At 40.7% G+C, this 9,574-nt stretch overlaps 1 protein-coding gene across 5 annotated transcripts in view; it reads left to right on the forward strand.

The window, feature by feature from the left end:
* Nucleotides 1-8,936, forward strand: part of MLLT10 (MLLT10 histone lysine methyltransferase DOT1L cofactor) — a 163,325-nt gene extending 154,389 nt beyond the window's left edge. For all 5 annotated transcript variants that reach the window (XM_040967959.1, XM_040967958.1, XM_040967960.1 and 2 more), the window contains 5 exons: nucleotides 111-199; nucleotides 306-667; nucleotides 1,556-1,652; nucleotides 5,363-5,569; nucleotides 7,237-8,936. In XM_040967959.1, coding sequence (XP_040823893.1) covers nucleotides 111-199; nucleotides 306-667; nucleotides 1,556-1,652; nucleotides 5,363-5,569; nucleotides 7,237-7,281 — 800 coding nt within the window. In that variant the 3' untranslated portion in view covers nucleotides 7,282-8,936. The remainder of the gene's footprint in view (nucleotides 1-110; nucleotides 200-305; nucleotides 668-1,555; nucleotides 1,653-5,362; nucleotides 5,570-7,236) is intronic.
* The last annotated feature ends 638 nt before the right edge of the window (nucleotides 8,937-9,574 follow it).

Consider the following 9,574-nt stretch of genomic DNA (forward strand, 5'->3'; position numbering starts at 1 on the left):
TAACAATGTCTTTAATACACACTTAATAAGCTTTTACATAAGCCTTTAATCTTATACCTATTACAATTTAACATGATAAACAGATTTTTTTTTGTATTTTATTATTCTAGCCCCTACTACTGACTCTTTGAACAGCAGTAAGAGCCCTCATATAGGAAACAGCTTTTTACCTGATAATTCTCTTCCTGTTTTAAATCAGGTAATTTTTACGTAACAATTTTTCATTTGTTTTATTTGTGAACAGTTACAGCAAATGGTTAAAGTTTTGCAATGTTCTTTACAATTTGTGTTTTTTCTTGCATCAGGACTTAACCTCCAGTGGGCAAAGCACCAGCAGTTCATCAGCTCTTTCAACCCCGCCTCCTGCTGGGCAGAGTCCAGCTCAGCCAGGCTCAGGAGTCAGTGGAGTCCAGCAGGTCAATGGTGTGGCAGTGGGCGCGCTGGCCGGTGGGATGCAGACTGTGACATCTAGCCTTCCTGCTGTGTCTGCAGTGGGTGGAATAATTGGAGCTTTGCCAGGAAACCAACTGGCAATCAATGGCATTGTGGGAGCTTTAAATGGGGTCATTCCAACCCCTGTCACGATATCCCAGAACCCAGCCCCTCTCACACACACAACTGTACCACCTAATGCAACACATCCAATGCCAGCTACACTGACTAACAGGTAAGAAACTTACTCTAATATGTTTCCCAGCGAGCACTGGTCTTGTTAGATCGAGATTTTTAATGTTACCTGTAGATGCACTCTAAGAAAATCAAGCTCAACAAAACTTCTAAATTGGGTGTATAGCATCCAAAGTCAGCTTGAATTCATACAAAATTAAATCACTTTAGCGAAATATTAAATATATTCTTTGCTAAGTTTAGTCTTGATCTGTGATGTTAATTTTTCTTTTATGTATTATATTCCTGTCAGCATAAATTCTGAGAAAAAAATAATACAGTAGCGTAGATACAGATAAAGATTGGTTTCAAATTCAGTTATGTATTTTGTTAAGTTTCTAATCAAGTGTTTTGGTAGAGGATGAAGGTCCTCTATCTTGACCTTCTAGGAAGTGAAACTTTGGTTTCACTGTCCTGAACTTTCATTTGGACATTCAAAATAGGAGGGCTGAGGTCATGTTATCAAATACACAATTGGGGAGTAATTTTTAAATGGACCTGCATGGGTACTATTAAACTCTTTCTTCTGGCACTCTCTTTATTGGTGCTTAATTTTCGTGGCTTCTAAAAGGATGAGGTCAGATCAATTAGTAGTATGCATTCTGTTTTAAATATGTATTACTTAGTATGAGCTCAGTTACCCTTGAATAAACATAATTATATATGCTTTTTATAACATACATTTCTATTTAAAATGACAGTACATATTTTGTACATAATCAACCCTTAATGTGATTTTTTCTAGTTAGTTGCTAACATGTATATAGGAGAAACGAATTGTATGTAATTGTTTTTTTAAAAGCTTATGATTAAACATTTGTTAATTTATTAAAGATCAGATTGAAAAGTTGTCTTTCATTTATATTAGAGGTATATTATCATTTTTCAGTGCCTCAGGACTAGGATTACTTTCTGACCAGCAAAGACAAATACTTATTCATCAACAGCAATTTCAGCAGTTATTAAATTCTCAACAGCTTACACCAGTAAGTTCTTCCTTTTGATAATATTTGACTTTTATTAGGAGCAAGAATTCTAAACTAGAACATAAGTTAAATATATAGGTATAGACTACTTTTTGTGAAAGCACATTACTGAATGCCTTTATCCAGGAAGTTTTTCTTGCTTTTGGTGTAGTTGGTGATACCTGTGGTGATGTCACATTTACTCATTAATTTAAAACAGAACATATTTATGGCACTGCTGTGGTAGGCTTGGGTGAACGCAGTGGTGAAAGACATAAATCTGCACTTCATTGTGATAGGGCAGATGGACAACACACACATGCTTTTTGGCAGTGAAGAATGTCAAAAAAGCAAGCGAAAGCAGGATGAGGGGGTAAAGAATGGCAAGGTGGGTGCCATTTTGGAAGGGCTAGTCCAGTTTGAGAAGTTGACTTTGGAGCACAGACCTGAATAAAACCTGAAGGAGTGTGCCTTTTTGACTTGGGGGAGAGACAAGAGGAAGTGCATGCGAGGAGCAGGTAGGAGTTGGGAAGGCCCGGGCATGGTGTGTGCCCAGAAGGCAGGTGGTTCAGATTCTCAGTGTGATGGAAAGCCATTTTTTTTTGAGTTATTACTAATCTTTCTGTTAGGGAAACTTTCAAATGTACCAAAATTAGAAAGTGGCATATGTTAAAGTCCCGTAACTTCTCTTGATAACTTGGAGAATTATATGTAGATATTTGAGAGTTCTGTTTAGATGTGCAAGTGAACCCATCAGGCGTTGGTATGAGCCGGGGGACCCAGGCAGGGTGCGGTTAGGAGTTACGAGCTGAGGTCATCCCTGTGTAGAGAATGCTGAGAGCGAATGTGATCTCCCACATATGAGGACAGCCCTGCGCCCCCTGGGAAATGAGGAGCTAGTGACTGTGAGAAGTGCTGAGTGAATGATGAGGGAGAATGGAGGGAGGTGGCCAGGTGGAAGTGTATCTGCAGCAAAGGATGAGGGGTCAAATACTTTTAGTGGAAGAGGCAGTTTCTTTGTAATTGCAGTAAAAGCCTTCATTAAGTGGTTCAAAGAAAATTAGAAGGGAAGGTAAAATATCACTAAGACATTTGATTCTATGAAGCAGAGAAATGGCAGCTGAAGACAAGAGCAGCGTATGGTACATTGTAGATTGATTTTGTGTGTTGAAGAGAACTGTTCTGGTACAGGAAAGAGGAAATTCTTAAGAAGGAAGCCGAGATACCAGCATTTCACCTGCACGTCAGACAGAGCTGCTAGCTAGAGATGGTTTGGTGACAGGGTTGCAGAAATAGCGCTTAATGTCTACTGTTTAAGTATCAAAAGAGTGAGTGATGCAGATGGGGTGAGAGGGGAGAGCGTGCACGTATGGTGGACGCGCGGGCAGTGCTGTCATAAACAGTGGCAGCACCTGGACCTGGGGGCAGCTTTCCTCCTGCTCCCTGGCCCTGGCACGCTTCAGCTAGACTGTTCGGAGAATGCACTGTGAAAAGGGGTCTTCCGTTATTTATAATTTCTTTGTAAAGTTAATTTATGTGCTTTCTTTAGTGAAAAAATTGAAATAACTTGTTTTGATTCTGGATCATTCTGTCACTGTTCTTAGAGTGGTCTAAAAACAGATTGTGTATAAATTCTGAATACATTAAAATGTGATCTGTTTTCTTACCCCTTGCCTCATTTATTTATTTATTTAGGAGAAACTGATTTATTTGAAAGGCAGAGTGGAGAGGAGGGACAGAAGTCTTAGGCTCACTCCCCAAATGGCCCCATGTCTATAGCTGGGCCTGGCTGACGCGGGGAGCCCAGAGCTCCAGCCGGGTCTTCCATGCTGTCAGCTGGGGCCTCAACACTCCGGGCATCCTCCCCTCTTAACTCACTAGCAGGGAGCCACCCTGAAAGTGGAGCAGCCAGGACTCAACTTCGCGCTGAGATACGGGAGGCCAGCATTGCAAGGGAAATCTTGATGTGCTGCGCCACATGCCTGCCCTGTGCCTCATTTTAACATAAAATATTAAAACTAAGCTTACTTGGGCTTCTTCCCATTAATTATAATTTTACTCTAAAGATAACAATGTAGATGACTCATTTTTCAGACATGGTTAATGAAGGAATTTCCAGAACACATTATTCTGAGACTATGAAAGCTAAAGGGGTTTAAACAGTTTTTTCCCTCCTCAGTCAAGGCCGTTGCGTGATTTGTTCATTTACAGACATAAAATTTTATGTAGGCAGAAATGTTATGGCATGTATACAGCTTTATAAAGTTTTTTTCACTTTGTGTTTGAGATGTGGACAGAGAGCTTACATCTGCTAGTTCACTCTACAAATACCCATCAAAGCCTGGGCTTGGCCAGGCAAAGAGTCTGAAGACTACATCAGGCAGGGCGTCCCCATGGCTGGCACCCACAGTACTGAGGCCATCACCTGTTGCCTCCCAAGACATGTGAGCACAATTTCAGAGAAGCAGGCAGCCCAGTAACGAATGCGGATACTTCCAGAAGCGTGTTCACTTCTGTATCTGACAGCCACACTCCTGCCGCCCTCCGATGGTGGATGCCTGTGGTCACGCTCACTGAAATAACTGTTCATATTCTGAACCCCTCTCCTGAATCCCCCTATTGTCTTTGGCCTTGTCAGAGTGCCTTGGGGTTCAGTGATCTTCAGCTTCATCTCTAAATGCCATCCATTTGTGATATTTATGCCAGGCCTCTATCTGAAACTACCCACACAGCTCAAAATGTATGTCTGAGAATGCCATGTAAAAGTGAGCAGCTGATTTTCCTCCAGGCCCCAGCTGACAGCAGCTCCGTGTTTTCAGCACCTCAAGCCCAACACCACCCAGTCCCTCTTGGACTCCCGTGCCGCCCCAGGCTGAGTCCATCAGCAGTGGGTCATCTCTCCAGTGAAGGCAACCCTCTGGCCTAGTGCTTTAGGGAACAGAAGACACACACTTGTATCTGCTGCCTGGCTCGGTTCCTGGCTGGAATTCTCAGCTCTCCACATTGCTCAGGCCCACCTCTAACTGTGGCAGGCACCTGTGGAGCGACATACTGTATAGATGCGTCTTTTTCTTCCTCTGTGTCTGCCTTTTGAAATCAAATTACAGCCTGACGACCCTAACTATAACAGTTTGTCACACATATTCCAGCTTCCCATTACCTTCCAAGCACAATAATCACATTGTCACATTTTTGTCTGTCTCCTTATTCACTCTGTACCTCTCCTCCCACTCACAGAATCTCAAACAGCTAGAACAATGCCTGGTCCATGATAAGCACCTAAGAAGTCTATGTAGAATGCAATGCAGTATGCTTGGTGTGAGTGGTGGTTACCAAGAAAGCATCCTTCGTGTTACCCGAGTGGGGACTTTAAAGACTGAGCGGATAGGATAGGTGGGAGGGTCTGCCCCAGGCCACGTGTTCTCAGGTCAGATGCAGTACTCACCCAGCTGCTCCAGTCCGGGGCGGCTCAGCCAGTTGCTCTCCCGAGCACTGTAGAGAACCTCTTTGGGAAAGATGTCTCCTCTCATACTTTGCCTTGTTAGAAATCAAACTGCTTCCTGACATTATACAGTGGATAGGGAGCCCATTTTCCTAGATGAAATTCTTAATTGTAACACTGTAACTTATATTGACATATTTAATATTAAAGGAATAAAGAAATAGAACTGGCTTTTCTGACTGCTCACTTCCGTGATTGGAACCTTAACTTTCTCCTGTTTTTGCCGAAGGAACAGCATCAAGCCTTTCTCTATCAGTTAATGCAACATCATCACCAGCAGCACCACCAGCCTGAACTGCAACAGCTGCAGATCCCTGCGCCAACCCAGATTCCCATCAACAACCTTCTCGCAGGCACTCAGGCGCCCCCACTTCACACAGCCACTACCAACCCATTTCTGACCATTCATGGAGAGAACCCAAGTCAGAAAGTCACAGTGAGTATGCTCTGGTTATTCTGTAGAAGAATTTCATTGATTGATCATTGAATCAATGATTAGATCATTCTCCACCCTTTTTTAATCACCTGTTATTCTTGTTACTAGTTTTACCAACAGCTGGATATTATAAACACAAAGAACTTAACGCCACTTTTCCACATTCCCTAACCCTAGCGGTCAGCATTTGCATGGAAGATTTGAAGGCCTTTTTAAAGTTCACTTTTCACAGTGAAAACATTTAGTTAGCAGGTTCCATGAGAAAATGATAGTTGATATTTTTGAGAAGCTTTAGTTAATCTGTGTATAGAACCAGTATATATATTTTCAGAATGTTTTTTTCCAAGTGCTTTTAAAAACAATCTGTAACATCATTTTAAGTGAAATAACTCAATTATTCTACCAGATTGTTTTTAGAGAAAGTAAACCAGTCAACATTTGTAATGGAATTTCAGTTTTAAATAATCATCTGATAGCATCTTACCCTATCAGTGTAAAAGTTAAAAAATGGGCGCAGGAACAGCATGACACCTGCAGTAGCACACATTTTAAGGCTGTTTCTTTTTATTAGTTCTCCCCTCTTCAATTAGGTCCACTTTAATGGAGTATAAAATTCCAGTTCAGGAGAGAAACCTGTTAGAGGAAAGCTATTGGGATGGAGGGTGGAGACTGGACACCAGGAAAAGGAAGAAGGGGAAGAATAAGCTGGGAGACTTGGCAAATAAAGTGTTAAAGAAAAGTTAGTGTTTGCTATTTCCTAATACTTTGAAAGTTTTCTATTTATTGTGCTTTTAAGTCTTTAGAAACTTCAGGGTTTTTTTTTTTTTGTAATAAGAATTGGTTTGAAATAGAGGATGGTTGCTTTGCATGAATTCTTGGATGCTTTTTCATTTGTCCTCTTGTTTCACCAACTTCCTAAATATGAAATGTTGTCCTTAGTCACTGCTCCCCAGTTTTACTGACATGGGAACGACACCAGTTCTGTATCGATCCAGACATATTTTTGTGCTTTGACACCTTTTTAGTTCATTAGTTTCTTTGTTGTGTTAAAACTGTAGGATAATTTTTCTTTAATCGTATAATATCAATTGTTTTTCATGGAAAAAATAATGTAAAAAAGTGGCATATTTGCAAGCTAGCGGGAAAGCAGGGCTTGAGCGTAATGCTGCCCGAGTAACCTACAATGTGGGTCCTTCCTTTTTAGATCCAATGCTTAATGTGAATTCAGTTTTTGAAATAATATGTTGCAGCTAAGTTTTAAGGAGGGCCTCAACAGTTAAAGCTGAAAAAAACAAATAGTTAATGTCCTATCACAGCCTATGATTTTCTTAGTCCAGAAAAAATGTCATTATTCTGGATTCTGTGTTACTGCTTCTGAGGAACTGTGAATTACAATGAATTTTGCATTCATTTCTTAAAAGTTCTGCCTCTTAAGTGGACACACCACCTCATTTGTGTTTGCATAATCCCTGTTTAATGTTGTAAAACATCTACTAGTAAATTCATGTCTTTATATTATGCGGAAAAGTGGCCATGCCAACTTGCTGAGAAAAGGAATCATCATATACAGCACATCTTATCTATCAGTTAAAATTTCACTTGAGAAATACTAAATGTTTACCCCAAGTTGATTCAACTAATGCCTCTGATTTTTCTGTTTAATGCAGCGACTTAGTGATAAAACCGGGCCTGTGGCTCAAGAGAAAAGTTGACACTTGAAAAACATCCAGAAATCACCTCCCCTGCTGTTCTGGTACACTTCGTTGGCTGCTGCTGCAGTCTGTTTATTACAGCTATGAAGAAATTCAACAAGAGACTAACCACACAACACAGGATTACAAGCATGTTCTTGTAAGGCTTTAATTTTCTTATTGCTCTGTTGCACCAACATGGAATTCCCGAACTTCCTGACCCCACATCTTTTGATCTTTCAAACAAAATTTAGTAATTCTGTCAATGAATTTATATGCAATGAGTTTTTCCACCCAAAAAAATTTTATAGCAAAAGTAGATGTGCACCAGCTACATTAAATTGGAAGTGTGAACAACAAAGCTAGACTTGTTCTGTTTACGAGCTACTTCATTTTACAGACTGGATATGAAATAGGATCTTCTGTTCACATTAAAATATACTTGCTCTCAGAGTCAGATCTCAAAACAAATTTCAAGGGATTAATTTCTTCTGGAGTTTCATTGGTTAAATATTGCAAATATTTAATATAGATCATCAACTAGTACTTGGCAATCTTTGTTTAAACAATTTCCTTCTAATGGGATTTGGCCCATTTTGGTAATCAAGTTAGGATGGTATTGTCTGCTTCTGCTACTGGCAATTTCCTTTTGCTAAGTGCTTTTTCTTTAGTGTTAGGACTATTCAGATTTTAAAAAGTCCTTGAGTTCTAAGGCTGCTGGGGGAAATGAGGTCAATGAAAGCAGAAGACTTCTTTCGGAAAGAGAGGCCACTCTGGACACTGCTGTGGGGTTGGCCTTCACAAGTGCCTGCATTGTTGTGATGGCTCCAGACAGCAGAGCCTGAGCTACGGGGAGTCCTCGGGAAGCAGCACCAGCAGCCTTCCCCAGGCTTCCGCCTTCACTGAAAACTTTCTATGCCACTGTAGATAGCTCAGGCAAAACCAGTACTTGGGTATTTATCCACTAATGAATCACAAGAAAATGAATGGACTTGGTAAGAATATATATTTGTTTCATTTAATCTTCTTCCCATTGCTGACCATTTAAACAAGTCAACAAAACAACCAACCCAACCAACACAAACACACCACTACCTTCCTGGAACAGGTGAGACCTAAATTACAGCCTGTCTACTTTGGGTAGCCACGCTCTTGCTGTGAGATATGGCAGAGGGGTAAATTAAACAACTGGGGATGTGATCATCGGACTGTTCTTAATGTGTGGATTATTAGTGGAAAAGACCCAGCTATAATTAGACCTCCACTGTGTGCTTAGCTGGAAGAACATGTTAATTCTGCAATATGTCTCTTGGTTAAACATTGCACAGTTCTTACCTCATTTCTGTAAATAAAGTTTTGTGAATCTGTTTTGTATTGTGAAAAATTCATAAGATAACATTGATATTTTGATTTGTAATATTTCTAATTGGTAGATTTAATGGAAAATTAAAATTAATTTATTTTTATATGTTCTGGGGAATTTTAAACAAAGTCAGATCTTTTGTAGATAATTTAAAAAAAATCAGTGTGGTTTATTTTACTTCTTTAACCCACTGGTTGTTATTCTGTAACAATTTGTACAAATGGTAAATTTTGAAGGTGTTATTTTACCTAGATGTAAAATTCCACATGTATCAAAAGAAAATGTACAAAGTTTTGTTAATAAAATTTAATAATGTTTATAAGTCTGTGCTGTTTTTGTTTGGAGAGCCTGTGGGTGTTGCCGCCGTCATGGCCATACCTGTGAGCTGAGCCTGCAGTCCTGGGCTGTGTGCGCAGCACCCAGTCAGCAAGCTGCCATGAGTAGACACTGTGCAGCGTGGGGCAGCGCGCAGGGCAAGCAGACCTCAGGAAACTGCTCTAGAACAAAGAGGAGGGAAAGAACCACACAGAGATAAAAGGGAGATTCCATATGACATCAGGAATGATAGCGCGTCAAGCAGTATGAATGCTTGGTAAAGATTCAGTTTCTGCTGTTTGCTTTCAGTGAATGCCTGTAGATACAAACTATCTTTGGGTTTGGGGTCTTGCCTGTGACACACTAGACGTTACCCCAGCCTTCCCTGCATCGCGGGGCGCCGAGACTCCTCCTGGGACGACCAGGGATGCTAGTCCCTCACAGGACGGGTTTGTCGCTAAATGCTTTGTGTTCAGATCCTCCAAGTAATCACTGTGAGCCAAGTATGACTTGGCGGTACAACTTTCCATTTCTGAAAGCTGTGTCCTGTCTTAGCAGCTCGTGTGGCTATCTAGGTGTGGCTGTGATGGCTCCTGCACTTGTCCTGCTGGCTGCCCTGGAAAGCAGCCCAGGTGT

Source organism: Ochotona curzoniae, unplaced genomic scaffold (assembly GCF_017591425.1).
Source record: "Ochotona curzoniae isolate NIBS_2020 unplaced genomic scaffold, NIBS_Ocur_1.0 scaffold_4683, whole genome shotgun sequence".
NCBI lineage: Eukaryota > Metazoa > Chordata > Mammalia > Lagomorpha > Ochotonidae > Ochotona > Ochotona curzoniae.